The 26961-nt window shown below is 48.1% G+C and overlaps 1 protein-coding gene across 8 annotated transcripts in view; it reads left to right on the top strand.

The window, feature by feature from the left end:
- Positions 1-26961, top strand: part of DLG5 (discs large MAGUK scaffold protein 5) — a 139251-nt gene that overhangs the window by 61426 nt on the left and 50864 nt on the right. For all 8 annotated transcript variants that reach the window (XR_008699087.1, XR_008699083.1, XM_055537303.1 and 5 more), the window contains exons 3-8: positions 1299-1461; positions 2753-2896; positions 3460-3643; positions 20389-20648; positions 21873-22185; positions 26479-26663. Coding sequence is in view for 6 of the 8 variants with exons in the window: in XM_055537303.1 (XP_055393278.1) it covers positions 1299-1461; positions 2753-2896; positions 3460-3643; positions 20389-20648; positions 21873-22185; positions 26479-26663 (1249 nt within the window). In the remaining 2 variants the exon portion in view is untranslated. The remainder of the gene's footprint in view (positions 1-1298; positions 1462-2752; positions 2897-3459; positions 3644-20388; positions 20649-21872; positions 22186-26478; positions 26664-26961) is intronic.

Below are 26961 nucleotides of genomic sequence, written 5' to 3'. Positions count from 1 at the left end.
AGAGGTAGTAGATTCGGTGGTTGGGGTGCTGACACTGGGTAACGTTGGAGTCTCCTGCCTCAGACTGTGGCCTGCCTTGTTGCCCACAGTATCAAGCTTTCCATCCTCCCTGGCACTCCCAGAAGATGCGAGGTCACACCTGAGTCCCCGTCCCGGGGGAAACTAGGTTTACATGAACACATCCGCCAACAAGGGTCAGCTGGGGGGCAGTGGTCAGGAGGCACTGAGTCAGAGGACGTGTGTCTTGCCCTTTGCACATTACAGGGCTCCTGGGCACCCAGATACTGTGTTCCCGGGGTGAGTCAGCTTCTGAATCCCATCCATGAGTTGGGGTGACTGCTTCTTACCCCACTGAGGATCCATGAGAGGTAGAGATACTTAAATATACAAGTATATACTTAAATATACAAGTATATATATATATAAATATATAATTTATAAATATACAAGTATATACTTAAATATACAAGAATACCAATACCATGGATTTGTCTCTTTTTCTGGGACATTTGAGTGAGGTGCATTCTTCCTAGAGACAGATTGGGGTCTCACCAGAGGTGCTGGTGATGGCCACTTTTCCTAAGTAATGGCATACTGCGTGGGGTTTCCTTCTCAGAACATGTCTAGTCCCAGAAATAAGTGATGAGGCCCTGCTGTGGGCTGGGCTGACAGAGGCCCTGGGACTTCCCTGCACCCTTTGGTCATGGGCAGCTGTCCCTGTACCTCCTGCAAGTTGCACACCTGGGCTGGTGGAGCAGGTCCTTAGGCAGTTGGGCAGCTTGGAAGAGGGACCCATGTAGACTGTCCAGCCCTGATCAGGGAAGAACAGAGCATGGCCCGTGGGCCCAGCTTATGAACTGGCTGCCTCTGTTCTCTGCCAGCCTCTCTGGATTGCAACCGTGCCTTCCTTTTCAGGCCGTGTCTTCCACTCTGTTCAGGGCTTAGGCTGGCCTCTTTGCTCAGAGGAAGGTGACAGGTGGTGGTAGCAGAGCAGGCAAAGATGCAAAGATGAGGCTGGGCCATCCTGGAGGAGCCAAAGCCAGGCTGGGGAGAGAGAGAGGGACCCCAGAGTCCTCAGCCAGGGCCCTGGGAGTAGGTGCTGGAGCCAGTCTGCCTGGGCTCTGGTCCCTGCCTTGCCTCTTGCTCTCTGATTTGGTGGTGTCATCTGGGAAAGAGGGTTGTAACCGGACCCACGTGGGAAGGTGGGTGTGAGGAGTGAAGGCCAGCTGAGAGCCCAGAATGGCACCTGGCTGCTGGTGGGGGCTGGACAAGTTCACTTTGTCACCTTCCTCCTGCAGGCACCACTGGGAAGGCGCCATCCCCACCGCCTGTGCTCAGCGACCGGCAGGTGAATGAGAAGGTGGAGAACCTCTCCATTCAGCTGCGGCTGATGACCCGGGAGAGGAACGAGCTGCGGAAGCGCCTGGCCTTTGCCACCCATGGGACCACCTTTGACAAGAGGTGGGCACCATGCACCTCCCCTGCTAGACAAGGTCACCACCTTGATGCCATGGCATCCCCTGCCCCAGTCGCCCTGTCGCTGAGCCTTTGATTTGTGCGTCCACATGCATCTGTGTTTCTCTGCACGGGCGCTGCTGTCTCCTGGGTACCCTAGCCTGCTTCACTGTTGAGTAGATCTTTATGTGGTTTGTAGACCTGTTAGTTGTTTCCTGCCACATGCATACTTTAAAAAGAGTTGGTCCCACCTGACTTTTTGTTATTTTGAAGACAATCGTTGACTGCTTCTTTTGTTGGGATTAAGAGGTAGATAGCAAGGAAGGGTTGGGGAGATTCTGGCAGGGTTCTGAGGGAGGCGGGAGCAGCCTCGGTTTAATCTGTTTCCTTTGAAAGCATCAGGGGTATGTGCCTCACCCCAAGGAAGGTTTTTCTGGGTGGCTTTTATGAAGACGTGTGTGTCTCTTGGTCAGGCAGCTTGAGGGTTGGTCACACATGTGCCACATGTGAGTGTGTCCTGTCCTTAGCCACTTCCGTGTCACTGAGGCAGAGGAGTGGCTGCACAGAGACTAGCCCTTCTATATGAGGCTGCAGGGGGTTCCAGACTGGCGCTCACACCAGGACCACGCACAAGGGCTTGTTAAAGCACAAATTGCTGGCCATTCCTTCCTCCCTCCTGAGTGTCTGATTTCAGAGGTCTGGGGCTGGCCTGAGGATTTGCATTTCTGACGGATTCCCAGGTGATTACAATGCAGTTCCGGGAACCCCACTTTGAGAACTCCTGCTCCTGGCTATTTTTCTCAATCTTGGCTGCACATTGGAATCCCTTGAGGGGGTTAAAAAAAAAAAAATTCCCGTGTCTGAGTCCTGCCCTCAGGGATGCTGATGTAATTGGTCTGGGTCTTGGTCTTTCATTATGCACCCAAGATTGAGAATCCCTGCTCTTAGGAGAGGAGGAGCTTCGTCACAGGGATTTGGTGGACCAGAGTGCAGGCTGGTCACGTGGCCTCCTGGAGGCTCCCAGAGATCCAGAGCACCTCTCAGCTCTCCAGGCCCAGCCAGGGAGATAAGCGATCCGGGCCCTCCATCCTGGGGGTTCTGCTTCCGTCTATCTGGGTGTGGCCGGGACGCCTGGGCTCAGCAGGGCACCAGGTAGCAGTGGTGGTGGTGTGGAGGTGACTGGTGTTTGGGCACCGCCAGGCTGCAGTGACCTAGGACATGGCTCTTCAGGGAGAGACGTCCTTGGTACAGTGATCCCGAGGCCCATGTTCACTGGGGTGTTTGCTGTCTGGGCCAGGCCCTACCACAGGCTGAATCCAGACTACGAGAGGCTGAAGATCCAGTGCGTGCGGGCCATGTCGGACCTGCAGAGCCTGCAGAGCCAGCACGCCAACGCCCTGAAGAGGTGTGAGGAGGTGGCCAAGGAGACTGACTTCTACCAGTGAGTTCCTGGGGCTCCCAGCTTCTGCCTCTTGCCAGTCTTTATTTCTGGACCCAGAGCCTGGGCTTCTGGTTCTGTCTTTGCTGTCTAGCAAGCAGTGGGCCTTCACCTGGTAGGTTTGTGGTTTGGGACCTCAGTTTTCATACTGCATCCATGGTCAGCTTCCAAAACATGGTCAGTAGGAAAGTGGTTGAATGCGTGAACGAGGCAGATTGCTGGACTTCTGGTCCACAGAGGCCAAGGGGGCATCTTCCTCTTTGTTCTCCTGGGGCCCCTCCGAGGGCATCTGCCTGCCCACCTGCTGACATTGGCCCAGCCCTCAGTACTGAAGGTGCTGGGTCCCTAGCAGGTAGGGGCTTATCTGCTTTCCGTGGCCTTCACACATGTGCCATGTTCATGTCAGGTTGCTAAGAAATGGTTTGGGTCCTACCGGCATGTGGCTGACACCAGGATTTGAGTGGCCCATCTGGTGTATTGGGGGTGTTGGGACCTGGTGGAGGAGGAGGCGGTATCTTGGTGGGAGTTGGAGGCTGGCTGGGCTCACAGTGTTGGGGGCATTTCAGCACACTCCACAGCCGGCTCCTGAGCGACCAGACCCAGCTGAAGGATGACGTGGATATGCTGAGGCGGGAGAATGGACAGCTGCTGCGGGAACGCAACCTGCTCCAGCAGTCGTGGGAGGACATGAAGCGGCTCCATGAGGAGGACCAGAAGGAAATCGGTGACCTCCGGGCCCAGCAGCAGCAGGTACAACCGGGCTGGGCGGCGGGAGCAGACCAAGGTCAGGCATCCACCCACTCACAGTCCGATTACCAGCCCCCCTCCACCTACCCACCTACCCACCTACTGTCTCACCCACCCACCCACTCACCATCCATCCATTCATCTACCTACCCACCCACCTATCACCCGCCATCTATCTATGCGTCTGTCCACTTACCACCTACTTATCCACCACCCACGCATCCGTGTGATTACTTAGCAAGTGTTTCTGGTGTCTGCTTTTTGTGAGGAATTGGGCTATCAGTGAGCAAACACTCAACCCTTGTGGTCCTGGACTCTGCAGTCTGATGGAGGATACAAATGTTAATCAAATAATCACACGCACTCTGCATCATTATGAGTGTTGCCGGGGCTCACAAGGGGGTGCTCTGTGGTCTGTGTGCTGGGTAACAGGAATTTGACTTAGTCTGTGAGCTTGAGGGTCTATAGCTTCTTTGAATGGATTTTGTGTGAAATTGTAGATGGAGAGAAGCTGGGAAACATTAAATCTCTTTGCAAGTACAAGATGGCACCGTTTCCACCGTGATTTTCGGGCGGGAGTATGTCCTGCTTCTCTGGCTGCTCTCTGCGTTAGGAGTCAGTTTCTTCCCTTTGCTTGGCTCTTGTTTCACATTGACAGAGGCGTGAGGAGCAGGCCACTCGGGACACCGCTTGCTATGGGTGGTGTTGGCCAGTGGCCCTTCTCTTGTAGTTTATGGTCTGGAACTGCCTGGGCTGCAGGGCCGTGGCAGGGACTGATGACGCTCTGTGTCCATAGATGGTTGGACTTTTTGGGTTGGAAGAAAGTCCCAGGAGGAGGCAGAGTGTCCTCCTAGCACTGCGGCAGAGGTCTGATTTAAGCAGAGCCCTTTCCCCATCAGAAGCATTTTTGGTTCCCCAGTTAAAGGAGGACTGTTACGGTTGACTGACACAAACCTGGTATATAACTATGTGAACTCACCTGTTAGCACTATGTTTCTTCCATTTGCAGTTAAATTTTTTAAGTTGTGAAACTGCTGCAGGCTTACAGAATAGCTGCGAGCACAGTATAAAGAATTTTTCTCTTTTTTCTTAAGTTGCCAGCCTGATGTCCCATCACCCCATAGCATGTAAATGTGTGCTTGTTGCCAGCAAGAATACTCTCCTGTATGACAGTAACCCATCAGGCATTAATGTTGCTACGTACCACCGTCCAGCTGTCAGACCCTGGTCAAGTTCTCCAGTTGTTGTCTTTTAGCGTCTTTAACAGGAAAAGGAGCTCATTTGGAATAAAGTGCCGTGTTTACTTGTTGTTTCTCTTTGATCTCCTTCAACCTGCAACAGTTCCCCAGGGTGTGACCTGTGTGACCTTGATGCTTTGGAAGATTACAGGTTAGTTATTTTCTAGGTAGTCTCTTGGTCTGGATTTGTCTGATACTCGTGGTTGGGGCTTCCCAGACGGCTCGGACAGTCAAGCGTCTGCCCTCAATGTGAGAGACCCGGGTTCCATTCCTGGGTCGGGAAGATCCCCTGGAGAAGGCAATGGCACCCCACTCCAGTACTCTCGCCTGGAAAATCCCATGGACGGAGGAGCCTGGTAGGCTGCAGTCCATGGGGTCGCAAAGAGTTGGACATGACTGAGTGGCTTCACTTTCTTTCTTTCATGGTTGGATGAGTTTTTCTTCTTAGGCAGGACTTTCACAGGCTGAAGTGGCCTTTTCTTGTTGCATCCTGTTGACTGGGACTTGGCTTGATATGACTTATTACTAAGGATGTTCACTTTGATCATTTGACTAAGGTGGTGTCTCTAGGCTTCACCACTGTAGTGATACTTGTTTTCCCTTTACACACCTCTTTCCATACACACACACACACACACACTCTGTCTCTCTCATGGCTTCCTGTTCTGCTCAGTGGGTTGTCTATACCCGTATGGCCAGTGGAAACCACTTCAAGCTTGCTTCTCTATTTGTTTATTCGTTCATTCAACAGACTGTGTCCAATCTTAGTTGCAGTGCTTGGCTTTTCCCTTATTGTGGCTCACAGGCTTGGTTGCTTGTGACATGTGGGATCTTAGTTCCCTCACCCAGGACAAGTCTCCTGCATTGGAAGGCAGATTCTTAACCACTGGGCCACCACGGAAGTCGCTTCTCTGTCTTTTCAGCATATCCCCTCATTCTTTGAGCACGTTCTTGTTCTCTGGCACAAGATGTTTCAGGCTTTTTTTATAAGTATCTTGCCGTAGTCCTGGAAATCAGATGTTTATCCTAGGAGTTCACATTCTTTTTAGTGGAGAATAGAAGCAAGGTCTGAATGCTGGGTGTACTTGTGTGTTCAGAGCTCCTGGGCTGTAATGGTTTCCAGGACCTTTCAGGGAACAGAGTGGGAATATCTGAGTACATCCCCACCACACATACACACTCACATATATTGCCATGTGTCTCTCTCTCTCTATCTTCCTAATATACCTGTACCTTCAATATGTAATATGTATATTGGAAACCATGAGTTTACACTCGCATTTCTAGTTCCAGTGCAGAACCACAATATAACAGGGTTCATTCTTGTCTTCTTCCTTTCCATTTTTGTATCTCCCTTTTCCAGCAGTGAGAAATCTGGTTTTGATTCTTCTTAATCTATTTACTTAGTGGCTCCATGTGTACCTGCTTGCTTTTCCGTCTGCTGCCTCCCCCCCACACCATTCCCCTGGTCACCCTTTGCTGGGTCTCCATGCGCCTCTGCAGGGCCTCTCCTTGTCTGTACAGGCTCTGATGGCCACTCTAGGGTGCCCCTCGCCCGCTGGAGCCTCCTGGCCCACTCTGCCTTACCGAATGACTGTTAGATTAAATAGTTGAAAAAGTGGAAGGGCAGTGCTTTCTTCATGTTTTTATATTTTAATTGTAAAATTAATATGCATTTTGTAAATTAAAAAATCGACACAGACATTTAAAAAAGAAAAGAATTCTTCCTGTAGTCTCACTCCACAGAAATAACTAACCATAAGTATATCACCATGAAACGTTTGAGATTTTTATCTGTACACATGGAATACTTTATATCTTATTAACATATTCGACAAAATGGAATTGCACAGTGCTTTTATTGCTAGCATGTTTTTTTTTTTTTTTGCTGAATATGTCATGTGCATCTTTCTTTTTCAGTACAAATTCTACTTCCTTGTTTTTCACTGCTGCAGAGTATTGAGTTACATAAAAGCAGCATAATTGATTTAACCAGTCCCCTATTGACTGACCCTTGGACTATTTTCAGTGTTTTCCTGTTACAAGCTGTGTTGTATTGAAAAATTCATTTCTATGGTTTATTTTCTTTCTCTGATGTTTGTTGACGCCTTATGTGGAATTAACCCAGTGCAGGCTCAGGGCAGGTCCCTAAGCTGGACATACTTGGAGATACCGAGAGCCTTTTCTGTGAGCCCTCTGATTTGTTGTTCAGTTGCTAAGTTATGTCTGACTCTTTGTGACCCCCTGGACTGCAGCACACCAGGCTTCCTTGTCCTTCACCGACTCCCTGAGTTTGCTCAGATTCATGTCCATTGAGTCAGTGATGCTATCTAATCATCTCATCCTCTGCTGCCCTCTTCTCCTTTTGCCTTCAATCTTCCCTAGCCTCAGGGTCTTTTCCAGTGGCTCTTCCTATCAGGTGGCCAAAGTATTGGAGTTTCAGCTTCAGCATCATTCCTTCCAGTGAATATTCAGAGTTGATTTCCGTTAGGATTGACTTGGTTTGATCTCCTTGCTGTCCAAGGCTCTCTCAGAAGTCTTCTCCAACACCACAATTCAAAAGCATCAGTTCTTCGGTGCTCAGCCTTCTTCATGGTCCTACTCTTACATCCGTACATGACTACTGGAAAAACCATAGCTTTGACTATGTGGACCTTTGCTGGCACAGTGATGTCTCTGCTTTTTAATATGCTGTCCAGGTTTGTCATACGTTTTCCTTCAAGTGGAAGGCGCAAACGTGTTTTAATTTCTTGGCTGTAGTCACCGACAGAGAGCCTCTGATTAGAGGGCTTGGTTATGTGGCGGCAAGTGTGGGAGTGGGTGGGCCTGGCCCAGCCATGGTAACAGGAGGGTTCCTGGAAGCAGGGAGGTAAGAACAGACCAGGGTAGCAGGAGTCCAGTTGGTGCTCTTCCAGCCCACTCCTCTTCTTTCTTTTCCTATAGCTCTGACCCTTGGGGTGAGGTAGCTGATTACAGTGGTCAGTAAGTGTCCCCAGTTCTCTTCAGCTACACCAGTGCCCCTTAGCAAGTGGCCTGGGGGCCACCTCGGGACCCCGCCAGGAGAGGAAACCCAGCCCCACTGGTGGGGGTCAGGGGTGTATCTGAGCCACCAGGCCGCCTGCTCTCCAAGCCCAGGGCCTTAGCCTCTTTACCAGGTCTGAGGTGGGCGTCTGGGCTATGAAAAGCTCAGGTCTCGGGTAGGCCAGCAGCTGAGGAAGCGGGGACACGGGGGCAGCCATAGGTCTCCTCCCTGGGGCAAAGGCCGACCTTGCTGGACAAGGCCGGTTTTGTTGCCTGGATCCTCCCACGCCTTGTTAACTTGAAGAGAGGCCCTTGCGGGGTAAATGGTGCTATTTGACTTGCGTGTTTGCTTGAGGGATTTGTGGGCTCCCTAGCCCTCTGTGTGATTTATCTCAGAGGAAATGAGGCAGCTGGTGGGGAGGGTGCTGTGGGCTTGGGTCCTAGGACCTCTCTCTAGAAGTGGCGGACAGGTGGCTTTTTGTGTGTGTTTGCATGCATGTGTGTTTTAGGGGGTGGGCATGATGTAGCAGTTCTATCTCCAAGGGACTGCAGTCAGAATGTGCTATCTGGATGCCCAAGTGATTTAGGGCAGAGATGGCCAAGCCTTGGTGGAGGAGGGCAACGTAGGGGATATTTTTGCATCTTCTATCTTGACTACAGTAGTACCTACCTGATCTCTGGTTAAAAAAGAAAAAAAAAAACCTTCAGTGACAGTGAAGTCACTCAGCCCCGGTATCACTCCCTGGAGGCGACTAACCTCTCTGAACCCCATGGGATATTTCTATGTGTACATTTTCTGTGTCATACTTAACACACAAAGTTTTGTCTTTATTTTCTGCCACCTGCCTTTTTTTTTTTAATTGCAGTATATCATAGGTCTCCTTATATTTTTTATAAATTTGAAACATCCAACAAGATAGATTAGCTGTCAGTAATTTATGAACCGCATTCTGTTTGTTGAGCATCATAGTAGTCTGTACTTTTTCCCGTTAGGAATAATTTTTTAGTGGGCACCCTTACATACATCCTTGCATTCCTTTGTGCTTGCTTTTCTAAAGTTTGGTTCTTAGAGGTATCACTGGAAGGTTCAAAGTAATGCTTTTCTTTAAAAAAAAAAAAAAAAAAAAAAAAATTGGTTCTACCAGTTTATTTGGGAAACTTGAGTCTCCAGGAAACTTCCCTCTCTTCCTTTTGGCCCTGTTACCGTTCTTTAAATATACTTTTTTCCCTGGTGATTCATGGAAGTTGACTTCTTTTCCCCGATAACCCAGGAATTGGGTTTCTTAGTCTCCAAAGGGCCTGGCTCTCAGAGAAGCCCAGCGTGTTTCTGACCAGCGTGGAGCAGGATGTGAGTGCAGCTGTTCCTGGCCTCCTTGTGGGGAACAACTCAGGCTGTGGCTGTCTTGCTGTGTGAATGGGACCAGGCCCTGGCTTTCTGCCTCCCCTGGGCCACTTCCACCCCCTTCTCACAGGCCGGACGGGAGTCATCTCTAAAGACTGCCGCCTGCCTGAGCTGAGAAGTGTATCAGCTTTTTCACTTCAGAACTCTGCGCCAAATGTAAATATTCTCTCTGACTGCTGTTAGCCTTAGCTGGGAGGCTAAACGTTTAGTTTGATGGTTAGTGTGTTTGTGCCGAACTGTCTACTAGGAACATAATCTTCTAACCATAAAAAGGAAAAATTCTAGACTGACAGGATAGTCTTTTAAATCCTCTGGTGTTAACTGTGGCTGTGGTTTGTCCCAAATTTCTCCAGAGGCTTTTGAGTACATTAGCACAGGCAGGATTCTCAGCCCCGTTGGTAGAGAAAAGCTGAGAAGTGTTAGGGGCCCCGTGAGCCTCTGAGTATCTGGGTGCTGTCCTGTGGGAAAGGGACTGTTCTTGTGCCTTAAGGGCTCGGACGAGACGTTAGGAGCCGGGGAAGGTAGATTTCAGCTCATAATAAGCAGAACCTCTTGCGCAGAGCCTTCACCTGTGGAATGGGCAGAGCCTCGGCCGGGACAGTGCTAGGTATCAGCCTGATCTCCCCAGGGTTCCTTCTGATCCCAGAGCCTATTGCGTTAGCAGGCTGGATTGGGCATCAGAAAAGATCCCTGGGTCTGTTCTGTGGTTTTCTCTGATTGACCCTGTCTCAGTGGGAAATTGTGACCCATCCTGGCAGCGGAGTCACTGGTGCTAAGTTGTGCCTGAGTCATCATGCAGACCCCATCCAAGCTCCTTACGGTGGGCATTTGGGGACTATTTCCCAGTGAAGAGAGGCCAAGCCTCTGTGTAGTCCACATTTTGTTGTGGACTAGTGCCAGTGGGCTCTGCTGGGCTAATGCTCACAACAAGGTTTTTCTTTGCATCATTTCAAAGCCATCTTTAAAATTAGGTTTTATTTTAATATTGGGATAACATAATTTTTATTCTATTATTTTTTTAACAGAGGTATAATTGACATGTAACAAGGCAATGGCAACCCACTCCAGTGTTCTTGCCTGAAAAATCCCATGGACAGAGGAGCCTGGTAGGCTGCAGTCCATGGGGTCGCTAAGAGTCGGGCACGACTGAGCGACTTCACTTTCACTTTTCACTTTCATGCATTGGAGAAGGAAATGGCAACCCACTCCAGTGTTCTTGCCTGGAGAATCCCAGGGACGGGGGAGCATGGTGGGCTGCCGTGTCTGGGGTCGCAGAGTCCTACACGACTGAAGCAGCAACAGCAACTGTGTATTAGTTTCAGGTCTACAACATAATGATTTGATATTTGTATACATTGTGACAAGCTCACCTCTGTAAGTCTAGTTAATGTTCATCAACTTATATAGTTAAATTTTTTTCTTGTGATGAGAGCTTAATGAGCTTTGTTTCTTAATGAAGCTTGGAAGGCTGGACAACTATGGGAGTGCATTTGGCTGCTCTACGCAGGGCTGCCACCTCGTGAAAAACTCTGGGAATGGCAGCAATGCCTTTGTTTTGTGGCTCTCACCTGGCTTGGGGATTTTAGAGTATAAAACGTTTGGGGTGATTTTTAATTGGAGTGTTTGAGGTACTGCGCAGAAGACAGGGAAATCTGGTCCAGAAGCTGGATTGTTTCCAGACGTGAGCCTGACGTCAGGAGAGCTCTCCACTGGCTCTGTGTGTTCTGGGCATGTGTGGGCACATCCTTGTCAGATGCCCTTCTCACCCCTCAGTGGTGGGCTCTGTGTCAGCTGATACCCTTGGGGTCCTCCAGCCATTGTCTGCGCCTGGACAAATTCAGGGGTCCTCGCTTCGTTCTGCACTTGGGGGGCCATTTCTCCTTTGTCTAGTGATTTATGGAAAGGAATAATGTTATTATCTCCATCTTGCAACATACATAAAAATATATTCTAATATTTTAAATAAATAGTTTAGATGTTTAAATGTGAAATATAAAGTTCCTTTTAGAAAAACTAATGAGAGAGTATGTTCATGATCTCAAGGTAGGAAGGAAATAATTTATTTTAAATTTTAAACTTTTTATTTTGTATTGAGGTATAGCCAATTAATAATGTTGTGATAGTTTCAGGGCTTCCTAGGTTGTGGTGAACAGCAAAGGGACTCAGCCATACATACACATGTATCCATTCTCCCCCAAACTCACCTCCAACCCAGGCTGCCACATAACATTGAGCAGAGTTCTCTGTGCTATACAGTAGATCCTTGTTGGTTATGTATTTTAAGTATAGCACTGTGTACCTGTCTATCTCAAGTTCCCTAACTAACTATCCCTTCGCCCCGGCAACCATAAGTTCATTCTCTAAGTCTGTGAGTCTCTTTTTATTTCATAAATAAGTTCATTTGTATCATTACTTTTTATATTCCACATATAAGGGATATCATATATTTCTCCTTCTCTGTCTTGACTTACTTCACTCAGTGTGACAATCTTTAGGTCCATCCACGTTGCTGCAAATGGCATTATTTCATTATTTATAATATCTGAATAATATTCCATTGTATATATATACTACATCTTCTTTATCCATGGAAGGAAAGAATTTCTTAAATAAAACAACGAAAGCACAAACCATAAAGGAAATGATTGGTCAGTTTTACACATTAAAATGTGAAATTTTAGAAACAAGGGACACTAAGAAAATTTAAAAGCTATATATTGGGAAAAGATACTTGTAATGAATATAACTGGAAAAAGATTAGTACCTGGAATTTCAAAGTCCTACAGAAAGAAAGAAGGTGGGGAAGGAGGGGCAGGAGGGGAAGGAAAATAAAGGATATGAACAAGCAATTCATGGGAGAGAAAATGTGTATAGTCAATAAACATAAGGTAAACATAAGGAGAGCGTTGCCCTTTCTAGTAATCAGGAAAGCAAGTTTTTTGTTTTTTTTTTTTAAGACATGTTTTGGTCCATGTGATAGGCATTACTTCAGAAACCTGACTGTTTTCATGGTTCCAAGAAGTGGAAACATCCCAAGTGCCCTTGGACTAATGAGTGGACAAATGAAAGGCGGTACACATATGCGATGGAGCAGTGTTCATCTTTTAAAAGGAAGGGAATCCTGTCATGTAATGCAGCCTGGATGAGCCTTGGGAACGTTATGCTAAATGAAAGAAGTCAGTTACAAAGAGATCAGTAATGTGTATGTACCTCTCGAGCAGCTGGATTCACAGAAACAGTAGAAGAGTGTCCGCCAGGGACTGGGGGAGGGAAAGCTAGTTGTTGTTTAGTAGGGACAGAATTTTCCAAGATGAGAAAGTTCTAGAGATTGGTTGCACAACAATGTGAATATACATAGCACTACTGAAATATATACTCAGAGGGTGAAAGATGGCTGAGACGGTTTTATGTTATGTGCATTTTATCTCAATTAAAAATTAAAAGGAAAACCTGATGTTTGAAATCTTGGTGAGGCTGTGTTGACGGCAGTAACTCTCAGAATTCCTGCCCAGAGCTGGTGGGACATGAACTGGGAGAGCAGTTTTGTATCGTCCAGTCAGCGGGGAATGGTCCATATTATGACCTTTAGCTCTGCTTCTAGATGTCCACCCTAGGGGAGCATCTCACAGATGTGGGAGAGGAGGCATGGACAGGGCTCACAGTAGTATCATTTATAACAGCAAAAAAAAAAAAAAAGAAAATAAAGACAATGTAAACATCTATCACAGTGATAGGGTGTGATGCAGAGCAGTCTTGTGGTTGCTGAGGGAGGAAAAAGGGGTGGGAGATGGATGGCTGGGAGTTTAGGATTAGCAGATGCAAACTGTTATATGTAGAATGGATAAACAGTGAGGTCATACTGTGTAGCACAGGGAAATACATTCAACATCCTGTGATAAGACAGTGGAAGAGAATATAAAAAAGAGTGTATGTATTTATGTATAATTGACTCACTCTGTTGTATAGCAGAAAATAGCACGTTGTAAATCACCTGTGTGTGTGTGCTTAGTCGCTCAGTTATGTCCAGCTCTTTGCGACCCCATGGACTATAGCCCGCCAGGCTCCTCTGTCCATGGGGATTCTCCAGGCAAGAATACTGGAGTGGGTTGCCATGCCCTCCTCCAGGGGGTCTTTCCAACCCAGGGATGGAACCCAGGTGTCCCGCACTGCAGGAGGATTCTTTACTGTCTGAGCCACCATACTTCAACCTAAGAAAATCTGTCCACAACATACACTACTGTATTTTAAATAGATAACCAACAAAGATCTACTGTACAGCACAGGGAGCTATACTTAATATCTTATAATAACCTATAATGGGAAAGAATCTAAAAAAAAGACTATATATATATATGTGTGTATATATATATATATATATAAAACACTGAATCACTTTGCTGTACACCTGAAACTAACACAACATTTCAAATCAGTTACATTTAATAAAATTTTTAAAAATCTAAACATGTGTGATGTACTCCTCCAGTGAAATACTGCCTGCACCACTGCCTAAGCCTAAAAGCAGAATTGCACAAAAGGAAGCACATGTAGCACGATTAGGACTTTTCACGAGTACGTAAGTAGTGGAAGTAAAATATTATGCATTCTGATGGTGGATAGCAAACGTAGGGGAGCAATTCTGGAGGGGGACGTGAGGGGTACTAAATAAGAGAAGGGTATACTGGGGGCTTTAGCTGAGCATCTGTAATAATTTATATCTTTGGAAAGCAGTATGAGATATGTGACAAAGTACAGCTGGCCCTCTATATCCTTGGGTTTCGCATCTGAAAATTCAACCAGCCAGAAATTGGGGGAAAAATACCAGAAAGCTTGGAAAAGCAAACCTTGTATTTGCCTTGCTGGCAACTATTTCCAAAACATTTATGTTGTGTTAGGGATTATACATAATCTGGAGATGATGTAAAGGATAGGGAGCATGTGCATGGACAGGGGAGCCTGGCAGGCTGCAAAGACTCAGACACGACTGAAGACTAAGCACACACGCAGTATACCCTATGACATACGAGATGTGAGCATTCATGGAGTTTGGTATCTGAGAGGGGTCCTGGAATCAATCCCTCATTGATTGCCTTAAGGTGAGAGCATAGTAGTGGGTTCTTATCATTTTATTGCATTATTTGCTGTGCTTTACTGTATGTTTGGAAGATACTTCATTGTTTTTTAAGAAGACTTTAAATGATGAAGTGAGGCTCCATCAGTGGTTTTCTGACCATTTCTCAGCATGCAGTCCTGATCTGCAGTAGCGAAGCATTTTTATAAAACTGTTGATGATTTTAATCAACTGAGGAGCCTGTGTACTGTTCTTTAAAATGAGTTTTCTAGTTTGGTGTTGTAAAATTTCCTTTGAAGGAAAGAGTTTTGCCTTAAAAAAAAAGAAAAAAGGAGAAAAGAAAAGGAAGAAGACTAAAAGCCTTGAGTGAGCTGATTTCTGCGATTCCCTTTTCCCCCGTAGTCCACAGCCCCAGGAGATAATATCTCAGAGGGGTGAACTCATTTTCCCTGTCTCTGAAAAATTCTGACATTTGAATTAGCGCTTTCTTGTTAATCATATTTATTGAGGGCTCACCTCCCTCCAAAGGGAGTATTCAGTAGTTCCAGGTTTTGGTTTTCTTGACTGCAAAGATCTTCTGATAACCCAGAATCCATGTTGGATGGAGCCAGGTGATTCCTGGACTGGAGCTGGAACAGTTAAATAGGCTTTTCTGGTTCAGTGCTATCAGCTGAGGAATAAGGAAATAAACCCACCCAAGGGCTCAGGTCCCCTGAGGTGCTTAGCGGAGGTCAGCAGGCCCTGACCATCTCTTAGCCCATCTTGTAGTTTGTTATCTAGGGCAGCGCCTTAAGAGCCTTAGTACCTGTAAGTCAGAGTGGAGCACTGTTTTGCTTAAAACCCTCCTGGGGTTCCCATGTCACTCGGGATACAGTCTTTGCTATACGCCTTGTAGCCGTGTCTGCTTCTCTGGCCTTTTGTGTGTGTGTCCACTCCTGCTGGTTCACTGGGCTCCAGTCCCTCTGCCCTGCCCTGTCCGTGCGTGGACGTGGCTAGTGACTCCTGCCTCAGGGCCTTTGAACCTGCTCGCTCGTCTGCCAGGTGTGCTCCTGGCTGCTGCTCTTCGTTTGCACCCAAGCTCAGAAGTCACCTTCTTAGAGACTCCTCTTCAGGCTTTAGCCTCTGTCCTGACCTACTCTGTGGCTCAAAAATCTCTCTCCAGCTCATTACTCTATTTTATTTTTTATTTCTTTGACAGCCCTTCTTACACTCTCGGGTTATTTTATTTGGTCTCTTTTTCTAACTATCTACCTATCTCTGTCCCTGTGTGTGTGTGTGTGTGTGTGTGTCTGTATCGTCCCATCAGGTTAAGAGGGCCTGAGACCACAGTCATTGTGTCTGAGCAGCATCTCCAGCATCTGGGATAGGACTAGAACATGTTAGCTACTTGTGTTGGGGTACTCAGCATCACCCCCAGGTTTGGTGATTTGCTAAAAGGATTTGTACAATTTAGCATATAATTGTATTCATGGATAAAATTTATTTCAGTAAAAGGACACAAAATCAGCCATGGAAAGGGGTTAGTTCAGTTCAGTTGCTCATTTGTGTCCGTCTCTTTGCAACCCCATGGACTGCACCATGCCAGGCCTCCCTGCTCATCACCAGCTCCTGGAGTTTACCCAAACCCATGTCCATTGAGTTGGCGATGCCATCCAACCATCTCATCCTTGGTCATCCCCTTCTTCTCCCGCCTTAAATCTTTCCCAGCATCAGGGTCTTTTAAATGAGTTGGCTCTTTGCACAAGGTGGCCCAAGTATTGGAGTTTCAGCTTCAGCATTAGTTCTTCCAATGAACACTCAGGACTGACCTCCTTTAGGATGGACTGGTTGGATCTCCTTGCAGTCCAAGGGACTCGCAAGAGTCTTCTCCAACACCACAGTTCAAAAGCATCAATTCTTCAGCGCTCAGCTTTCTTCACAGTCCAACTCTCACATCCATACATGACCACTGGAAAAACCATAGCCTTGACTAGATGGACCTTTTTTGGCATAGTAATGTCTCTGCTTTTGAATATGTTATCTAGGTTGGTCATAACTTTCCTTCCAAGGAGTAAGCATCTTTTAATTTCATGGCTGCAGTCACCATCTGCAGTGATTTTGGAGCCCCCCCAAAATAAAGTCTGTCACCATTTCCGCTGTTTCCCCATCTCTTTGCCATGAAGTAATGGAACCAGAAGCCATGATCTTAGTTTTTTGAATGTTGAGCTTTAAGCCAACTATTTCACTCTCCTCTTTCACTTTCATCAGAGGCTGTTTAGTTCTTCACTTTCTGCTCTAAGGGTGGTGTCATCTGCATATCCGAGGTTATTGATGTTTTTCCCGCCAATCTTGATTCCAGCTTGTGCTTCCTCCAGCCCAGTGTTTTTCATGATTACTCTGCATATAAGTTAAATAAGCAGGGTGACAATATACAGCCTTGACGTACTCTTTTTCCTATTTGGAACCAGTCTGTTGCTCCATGTCCAGTTCTTACTGTTGCTTCCTACCTGCATACAGATTTCTCAAGAGGCAGATCAGGTGGTCTGGTATTCCCATCTCCTGAAGAATTTTCCACAGTTTGTGGTGATCCACACAGTCAAAGGCTTTGGCATAGTCAATAAAACAGCATTAAATGTTTTTCTGCAGCTCTCTTGCCTTTTTGATAATCCAGCAGTTGTTGGCAATTCGATTTCTGGTTCCTCTGCCTTTTCTAAATCCAGCTTGAACATCTGGAAGTTCACGGTTCATCTACTGTTGAAGCCTGGCTTGGAGAATTTTGAGCATTACTTTGCGAGCATGTGAGATGAGTGTAATTGTGCAGTAGTTTGAACATTCTTTGGCATTGCCTTTCTTAGGGATTGGAATGAAAACTGACCTTTTCCAGTCCTGTGGCCACTGCTGAGTTTTCCAAATTTGCTGGCATATTGAGTGTAGCACTTTCACAGCATCATCTTTCAGGATTTGAAATAGCTCAACTGGAATTCTATCACCTCCACTAGCTTTGTTCTTAGTAATGCTTCCTAAGGCCCACTTGACTTCGCATTCCAGGATGTCTGGCTCCTGGTGAGTCATCATGCCATAGTGATTATCTGAATTGTGAAGATCTTTTTTGTATAGTTCTTTAGTGTATTCTTGCCACCTCTTCCTGATATTGTCTGCTTTCAGTTAGGTCCATACCATTTCTGTCCTTTATTGTGCTCATATTTGCATGAAGTGTTCCCTTGGTACCTCTCATTTTCTTGACGAGATCTCTAGTCTTTCCCATTCTATTGTTTTCCTCTATTTCTTTGCACTGATCACTGAGGAAGGCTTTCTTATCTCTCCTTGCTATTCTTTGGAACTCTGCATTCAAATGGGTATATCTTTCCTTTTCTCCTTTGCTTTTTGCTTCTCTTATTTTCACAGTTATTTGTAAAGCCTCCACAGACAACCATTTAGCTTTTTTGCATTTCTTTTTCTTGGGGATGGTCTTGATCCCTGTCTCCTGTACAATGTCACGAACCTCTGTCCATAGTTCATCAGGCACTCTGTCTATCAGATCTAATCCCTTGAATCTATTTGTAACTTCCACTGTATAATCGTAAGGGATTTGATTTAGGTCATACCTAAATGGTCTAGTGGTTTTCCCTACTTTCTTCAATTTAAGTCTGGTAATAAGGAGTTCATGATCTGAGCCACAGTCAGCTCCTGTTCTTGTTTTTGCTGACTGTATAGAGCTTCTCCATTTTTGGTTGCAAAGAATATAATCAGTCTGATTTCGGTATTGACCATCTGGTGATGTCCATGTGTAGAGTCTTCTCTTGTGTTGTTGGAAGAGGGTGTTTGCTATGACCAGTGCATTCTCTTGGCAAAACCCTATTAGGCTTTGCCCTTGTTCGTTCTGTACTCCAGGGCAAAATTTGCCTGTTACTCCAGGTGTTTCTTGACTTCCTACTTTTGCATTCTAGTCCCCTATAATGAAAAGGACATCTTTTTTGGGTGTTAGTTCTAGAAGGTCTTATAGGTCTTCATAGAACTATTCAACTTCAGCTTCTTCAGCATTATTTACTGGTCAGGGCATAGACTTGGATTACCGTGATATTGAATGGTTTGCCTTGGAAACAAAAAGAGATCATTCTGTCGTTTTTGAGATTGCATCCAAGTACTCCATTTTGGACTTTCTTGTTGACTATAATGGCTACTCCATTTCTTCTAAGGGATTCTTGCTCACAGTAGTAGATACAATGGTCATCTGAGTTAAATTCACCCATTCCAGTCCATTTTAGTTCACTGATTCCTAAACTGTTGACATTCACTGTTGTCATCTGTTTGACCACTTCCAGTTTTCCTTGATTCATGGACCTAACATTCCAGGTTCCTATGCAATATTGCTCTTTATAGCATCGGACTTTGGAGAAGGCAATGGCACCCCACTCCAGTACTCTTGCCTGGAAAACCCCATGGACAGAAGAGCCTGGTAGGCTGCAGTCCATGGGGTCACTAAGAGTCTGACACGACTGAGCGACTTCACTTTGACTTTTCACTTTTATGCACCGGAGAAGGAAATGGCAGCCCACTCCAGTGTTTTTGCCTGGAGAATCCCAGGGACAAGGGAGCCTGGTGGGCTGCTGTCTATGGGGTCACACAGAGTCGGACACGACTGAAGTGACTGAGCAGCAGCAGCAGCATCGGACTTTGCTTCTGTTGCCAGTCACATCCACAGCTTGGTGTTGTTTTTGCTTTGGTTCCGTCTCTTCATTCTTTCTGGAGTTATTTCTCCACTGATCTCCAGTAGCATATTAGGCACATCCCGACCTGGGGAGTTCATCTTTCAGTGTCCTATCATTTTGCCTTTTCATACTGTTCATGGGGTTCTCAGGGCAAGAATGCTGAAGTGGTTGCCATTCCCTTGTCCAGTGGACCACAGTTTGTCAGACCTCTCCACCATGACCTGTCCGTCTTGGGTGGCCTTACATGGCATGGCTCATAGTTTCACTGAGTTAGACAAGTCTGTGGTCCATGTGATCAGATTGGTTAGTTTTCTGTGATTGTGGTTTTCAGTCTGTCTGTCCTCTGATGGAGAAAGATAAGAGGCTCATGGAAGCTTCCTGATTGGAGAGACTGACTGAGGGGGAAACTGGGTCTTATTCTGATGCGGGGGGGCCATGCTCAGTAAATCTTTAATTCAGTTTTCTGTTGATGGGTGGGGCTGTGTTCCCTCTCTGATATTTTCCTGGGGCCAAAACTATGTTGGAGGTCATGAAGATGATGGTGACCTCCTTCAAAAGGTCCCACGCATGCACTGCTACACTCACTGCCCCCAACCCTGCAGCAGGCCAGCACCGACCCCCGCCTCTGCTGGAGACTCCTGGACACTCCTGGGCAAGTCTGGGTCAGTCTCTTGTGGGGTCCCTGGTCCTTTCTCCTGGAAAGGGGTGCATGGGGCAAAAGTCCAGAGGAAACTGGTTGATGAGTTCTGAGAATCCTGCTGTGGAGTCACACAGGACAGGCTTAGTTCCCCCAGCACTGAATCATGACAACACGTGAGACTGTAACCAGGTAAGCTCATGAATCCTCCCTGCCCAGGGAGTTTTTACTGGGAGTGGCCATATACGTAGCCCCTTGCTTAGCATGCTCTGAAATTCAAGACTCCCAGAAGAAAGGTGGTGCTGAGCCCAAGACACACTGTCCATCCACTCCAGTCATGGAAAACCCTTCCTATCACTTGGGAAAAGTTTTATATCAGTGCAGTGGACTACTTACCATTCATGTTACCAGACACCAGCCAAGGGTCAGCTTGCAAGCAGGCCTCCCTAAGGCTAGACATCTCAGACCTGCTACAATAACTCTTTGCTGTACACTACTGAAGGAATATTTGTGAAAGAGTGAATCAGCTCAGTGTGCCTGCAGGGCCTGTGGAATCAGACCGTGAGACTCCTGAAGGCCAGAGGGTGTAACCTCTCCTCCCTTGCCAACAGTCCTTCCCCAGACAGATGGAGGCCAGTTTGTTGTTCTTCTGCCCTCCGACCTTTGGTAAGCATGATTCTCTGGTCCCCAGGTGTTGAAGCACAACGGGTCATCAGAAATTCTCAACAAGCTGTACGACACGGCCATGGACAAGCTGGAGGTGGTGAAGAAGGACTATGACGCCCTGCGGAAGCGGTACAGTGAGAAAGTCGCCATCCACAACTCGGACCTGAGCCGCCTGGAGCAGCTGGAAGAGGAGAACCAGCGCCTGCTGAAGCAGACGGAGATGCTGACCCAGCAGAGGGACACGGCCATCCAGCTGCAGCACCAGTGTGCCCTCTCCCTGAGGAGGTAGGAACCTGGGCCGCTACGGGAGGCAGCGAGCCGGCCTGTCTTTTGTTCTCGGAGAACGGCCAGAGGGCCAAGTGCTACCTTCCCTGCCAGGGACCACTCTCTCCTCTGTGGGCTCTTGGTTATCTGCAAGGCTCCCTGCCACTTTCTGGAAGGAAAAAGAGCACCTTGAGCTCTTTCAATAAAAAGTTACGTTATCTCCAGAAATCATTTTCCTGACCCTCAGCATGTCGTGGTCATTGTGCTCTTTTCTCCCGTCTGAATAGCTCGGGTGTTCTGACCATCCTGATTCTGAGGTTGCCTCACAAGCCTCTCCCTGTCACTCACCCACCTAACAGATAGGGAAGTTAATTGTCCTGGGCACTATTTCTTCCAAAAGTTCTACTTTTTATTAAGGTAGATAATCTATAGGGCTGTGACCCCAGCCCTCAAACAGTGTTTCTTAAGTACATTTCTGCGGCATACCTGTCCTCTTAGTTGCCTATTAGCTTTATATGAAAGGATGTCTCCAGCTGTAAGAGAGTTTGGGAGTTGCCAGGTGGCACATAAACAGGCATCTGCCCCGCAGGACTTCTCAGAGCCTTTACTCTGGTACTGTGCACTAGATTCTTCCAAGAGGGGGCAGAGTGCACTGTCTCCTAAACATCGGTCAGTAAAGGGTACACTTTCTTTAATGGAGCTCCACGCAGGGTTGGTGCTCCAAGGAACCCACATTCAGAAACGCTGCTCTGGAGCTGCAGGCTTTAATTTGCAGGGCTACCTTCATGGCAGGGTCTTCCTTGCCTGGAAGGACTGAGCTGTGCCCTGATGCCAACCTGGTGACCTTGGACCAGTCACCTGTATCTCGAAGCCTTATCATCTATATCTGTGAAATGAGGTGGCCAGACTCAGTGATCATTCAGGCCACTTTTATCTTTCATAGGCTGTGATTATAGTTTTTTTTTTTTTAATTTTTAAAAATAATGTAGCTTGACCATGGAAGAAAGAAAGAATTCTGTTTTTTTTTCTGGTAGAGCAGAGGGAGTGAAGTCCTCTGTGCAACTTCGAATATTTGTAAAAGGTTGAGAAAAAGTTGGGGTCCAAGGGCACTGGTCCTTCATGACTTTACTCTCCTGGGGGTGTGGAGAATGACCTCTTTCAAATCTTCGTGCTTCACTGTCCAGCACAGCAGAGCTGGCCGGGCAGGTCCCCATCCCCCACGTCCTGGCTGCCCCTCTCCCCCAGGTTTGAGGCCATTCACCATGAGCTGAACAAAGCCACAGCCCAGAACAAGGACCTGCAGTGGGAGATGGAGTTGCTGCAGTCAGAGCTGACGGAGCTGAGGACCACACAGGCGAAAACCGCCAAGGAGTCGGAGAAGTACAAGGAGGAGCGGGACGCGGTGTACAGCGAGTACAAGCTCATCATGAGCGAGCGCGACCAGGTCATCTCCGAGCTGGACAAGCTGCAGACCGAAGTAGAGCTGGCTGAGTCCAAGCTCAAGAGCAGCACGTCTGAGAAGAAGGCGGCCAGCGAGGAGATGGAGGCGCTGCGACAGGTAGGAAGGTGGTGAGGGAGGAAGGGCTGTGGTACATAGGTGCTTGGAGTAGCAGGGAGCTGATGGCTTTTCACCTCTGGCCTGCTGCTGGCTGGGCTCTCTCATGTTGCCTGGGTAACTGCTGAGCTCATGCTCGGTGCCAGGCTCTGGTCAGGCTGCATGGGACACAGGTGAGGTCCAGCTATGGTCCCGGGTATCTGGAGCTGACAGTGTAGGAAGAAGGTTGGATGACACGTGCAGATGCTCACCCATGCCCTCGGTGATGTGATGGTTGATTAGTCTCTAGCTGGAAGTCAGCTCAAGGACTTGCTCATTAAGAAGATATCCCAAGGCCAGGGTCCCAAGACCAGGGTTCCAGAGCCATAGATACATTTGGCCTTGTGAGTCTGGAAGAGCACACACGGTATTCCTTTCCCCCAACATCTGAGGAATCTGCTCTGTGGAGGGGTGGTTGGGCTCCTGATCAGAAGATGGTCTACTAGGCTGAGCCCAAGGGCCCTTTCAAGCTTTGCTTCCTGGGGGGATGAATCTGCAGGGAATGGGGCTCAGGAGCATCCAAATTGAGCTGCTGAGCTTGACTGCTGAGTGACCAGTGGGGCATCTCTGCATCTTTCCTGCCTGGCCACCCAGACCTCATTGCTGACACTGCTTATTCCTATGACCAGGTGTGTTCCACTGAGGCAGAGCACAGGGCCGTGGACATAGGCCCGTGGACTCTCCCTGTTTGAGATTGCTTTTGCATTCTGTTGCTTCATGTCTGGCTCTGTTTGGAGCTGCTGAACTTGATCAGAGCAGATTTTCTTTCCATTGGAGTAGTTCTCCATTCATTCTTCTCAATTCTACTTTGCTCTGCAGGTCCATTAGAATAAAGGCTTGAAAACTGGCCTGTGAAAAGTGAAAGCTAAGCTAAGCTAAGTCACTTCAGTCATGTCCGACTCTGTGTGACCCCATAGACGGCAGCCCACCAGGCTCCCCTGTCCCTGGGATTCTCCAGGCAAGAACACTGGAGTGGGTTGCCATTTCCTTCTCCAATGCATGAAACTGAAAAGTGAAAGTAAAGTTGCTCAGTTGTGTCTGACTTTTAGTGACCCCATGGACTGCAGCCTACCAGGCTCCTCTGTCCATGGAATTTTCCAGGCAAGAGTACTGGAGTGGGGTGCCATCGCCTTCTCCAGTGAAAAGTGAAAAGAAGGTGTTAAAGGTTGGGCAGTTTGGGAAGGGACAGTGTGTGCCGATTGTTGGAGCCAGAGCCCCCTGGACTGAGTCTGAGGCAGGGCTGATACCCGAGGGGTGGCCAGGGCTCGAGAGCCCCTCTCTGGACAGTGATGCTGCCTCATGCCCTGGCAGTGCTGGGAGCAGTGCTTGGAGGGTGGACCTCCTCAACCACCTCTCACCTCTCCTAGAGCTCTGGGCCTCTCAGTTGCCTCATCTACAAACTGAAAACGATGACAGCATCTGCTTCGCAGGGTGGTTGCGACCATCAGCTGAATTAACATTGAAAACACACTTAGAATGGTATCTGCGTAAAGTGGGAATGGTATAAGTCTTGATTATCAGGGTTATTTTTATGCCCATCTGAACTTTACCACCCTGTTAGGATTAGGGTGCATCCTATGAGATTGTTTTTATAGGCAAAAATGGGCCAAATAATGACAGTTTCATGCAGAGGGAGTGAGACTTCTCCAGACCATCAAGGTGAAAGCCATCGTGAAAAGGAATATTTTTTCTTTGATGAAATTTTTAAAAGACGATAATGAAGAGATTCATTTTTTTTATTGCTGTAAAAGTCACATAATATAAAACATACTATTTTAACCGTATTTGACTGCACAGTTCATTGGCACTAAGTTGATTCACATTGTCGTGCAGCTCTTACCATCATCCATCTCTCCAATTTTCACCTTTCTAAACTGAAACTCTGTCCCAACTAGACGCTAACTCCCCATCCCTCCACCACCCCCACCCGTGGCTCCTGACATCTATCTACCAACATACTGTCTGACTCTCTGAATTGGACTATTATTCTAGGTAATTGAAGAGATTCTTAATAAGCAAATATAATGTGTTAGGGCTTGGTGATTGCCCTGGAGAAAACATCAACCTCATTTTCATATTCTGGTACAAGAGCTTAATTGTTGGGGAAAATGTTGATATCAAATAAGGGAAACAAAATGATGAAGAGTAAAAACATCAGAAATGCCTGAATCAGTCCCTGAACTACAGCGTCAAGGACGGTGTGTTAAAGCCATTGAAGGTGAGCCTGTGATAGGCCAGCGGCCACCTGGCTGAGATGAGAAAGGTTAATTGTGCTCTTGGCAGGATTGCAGAAACACGGGGGCGGAGGAAGACCCCCGGCTGCCCCACAGTGCTTGGTCTGGTGGCCCATGTCGCCCACTCCTCCCAGGGCTCCCGTGTGCCTCCAGCCTGGAACCCTGAACCTTCACAGGGGGCACTGGCCACACATGAGGTCTGCTGTCAGCTGAGACAGGAATCTTTTCTGGGCACCCATCCCAGTCAGTAGGCGAGGACAGCCCAGCCCCCACCCCTGTAGCTTCCACAGCTGAAACCCTCGGCTCCCTCTGGAATCTGTCTGGCTTCTGGGACAAGACCGTTCTCCGTTTGGACAGAAGAGGCTAAGTCTGTGGCCTGGGCCGTCCTGGCTCTGAGGTGTGGGCATGGAGGGTCTTATCTTCCCATGGCCTGCGAGGTCCCTAAGGATTGCTCCCACCCCTCTCCAGCAGCCACTTCTTGTGGGGTCATCTGAGATGGACCTTGAGCCAGGCCAGGGCCCAGGTCTCAGAACTGTTTTTGTTCTGCTCAACAGGGCTGGTGGTTCTTTTTCCTTCTGACACCTGTGCCTTCCTATGCTCCCCCCTCTCCTCTCTGTACCTCCTGTTTATTTACCCTCTTTTCTCTTTCATTGCCTCCCACCCACCCTATTGTCTTCTCCAGAGTGGGTTGTGCAAAGAAAGGGCAGGTGGGGGCCCTGTCAGGGTTTTTGCCTCGCTCTGGACACCTGGTCAGCTCTGCCATCTCTCTCCCTTGCTTCCCACCTCTGAGAGTGGGCACATCCAGGGACTTCCTTCACCCGGGCCGGCGTCCAACCTCTGGCCATGGGCTTCCAGGTTCCTGAAAGCTCGCCGGCCTCAGGAGGACGTGGAAACTGGTAGCTGCCCCAGGGAAGCCGTGGGGCGCTGCTGCCTTTCACAGAGGTCCTTCCGGAGACTGGATCGCTTCCTAAGACAGGCCCCTCTGACAGAGCCACTGTCCCCTTGAAAGGCAAGCTTGGTCACTTGGACTGGTAGTGCTTTCTACTGCCCCTTGAACGTAGTTGCATCTCTGATGTCCAGTCCTGCCTGGGGATTGAATTTGGTAGAAAGTTGGGGAACATTGTATGAGGGGGGAGGTACTGCGTAAAGTGAGGAGGGAGCCTTGGGGAGCAGAGGGGTAGGAGGGGAGGCACCGGGGGAGGTGGACGATGACCAGAGGAGTATTCTATCTCGTGTGTATTTTACTTCTTCAGAAAGCGTTTGAGCTGGACTAGGAGTTACTCTAGCAGTAGGCACTCACTTCGTCGTTGTCGTATTCTTCATGTTTTCTGAGGATTGCAGAAACCCAGGGGGAGCTTTCTGTATGAGTGCTTCAAAGAGTTTGATTTGAGATTTTAACGGAGCATGTCGTGCTTTGGAAAGAGGTCTAGAAGCAGATCCTTTAGATTTCAGCTTTTTAAAGGAGCTGAGACACCCAGGACTTCCCCAGCAAACAGCAGCCAGTGACTTTTCAGATTTAGCGATAACCGTATGCCAGAGTATATCAGCTGTGCTGTAGACACAGTGGGTGGGGAAGCGTCATGACCAGTGCTGCACCCTTCGCTGCAGTGGGGCCTCATGTCACGATTTGTCACGAGCACTCTCTAGAGAGGTGCAGAGGGCTCTCTGCAAGACACACATCCCGTAAGTGGCAGGTGGGGTTTAGGAGGAGCCCTCTGGGGGTCATTTCCCCTGGGCCCCTGAGACCAGGACAGAGGAGGGGCCGGGCTTCCAGTCCTGGCTCTGTGAGGGGCTGAGCGAGTTTGGGTGAACATGAATACAGCATCACTAGGGGTCTGAGCATGGCTGTGGAGCATGTTGTCATGGTTTGGGGTGTGTCGGAATGGGCTCTGCCTGGGATCTCAGCACTTCCCTCCATCCAGCTCAGGAGAGTGCAGCCCCAGCTCCTGCACCAGTTGGAGGGCACTTCCAGACCAGAAGGCCCAGTAACCTCCCCCTCTGCTCGCTCGTTGTCCTCCTGCAGATCAAAGACACAGTGACGATGGATGCCGGGAGAGCCAACAAGGAGGCTGAAATCCTTCGAAAGCAGTGCAAGGCTCTGTGCCAGGAGCTGAAGGAAGCCCTCCAAGAGGCGGACGTGGCCAAGTGCCGGCGGGACTGGGCATTCCAGGAGCGGGACAAGATTGTGGCTGAGCGCGACAGCATCCGGTATGGGCGCTGGGGCCCCCACGGGCTCAGGTCTCCCCATGACGCAGTGGGTCTGTGGGAGGGTCAGAGTCTTTACCACTTACTTCCAGGTCTGGTGGGAGTGACCTGGGTCGTCGTTCTCACTCTAGGTGATGCCCCAGTCTCAACTCATAGTGAAACTTTGGAATTTTCCATTGCATCTCAACATCCTATTTCCCTTCACCCTAGAGGTCCAAGTGCCTGCTGTGTCCAGAGCATAGACCCTCGTGAAGTGGCACAAGGCCAGGCTTAGAGGCTTCTGGTGCAACGGACGTTTCAG

Source organism: Bubalus kerabau, chromosome 1, assembly GCF_029407905.1.
Source record: "Bubalus kerabau isolate K-KA32 ecotype Philippines breed swamp buffalo chromosome 1, PCC_UOA_SB_1v2, whole genome shotgun sequence".
In the NCBI taxonomy this organism is placed as follows: Eukaryota; Metazoa; Chordata; class Mammalia; order Artiodactyla; family Bovidae; genus Bubalus; species Bubalus kerabau.
The sequence above is the reverse complement of the archived record's forward strand: the minus strand, read 5'-3'. Positions and strand labels throughout refer to the sequence as shown.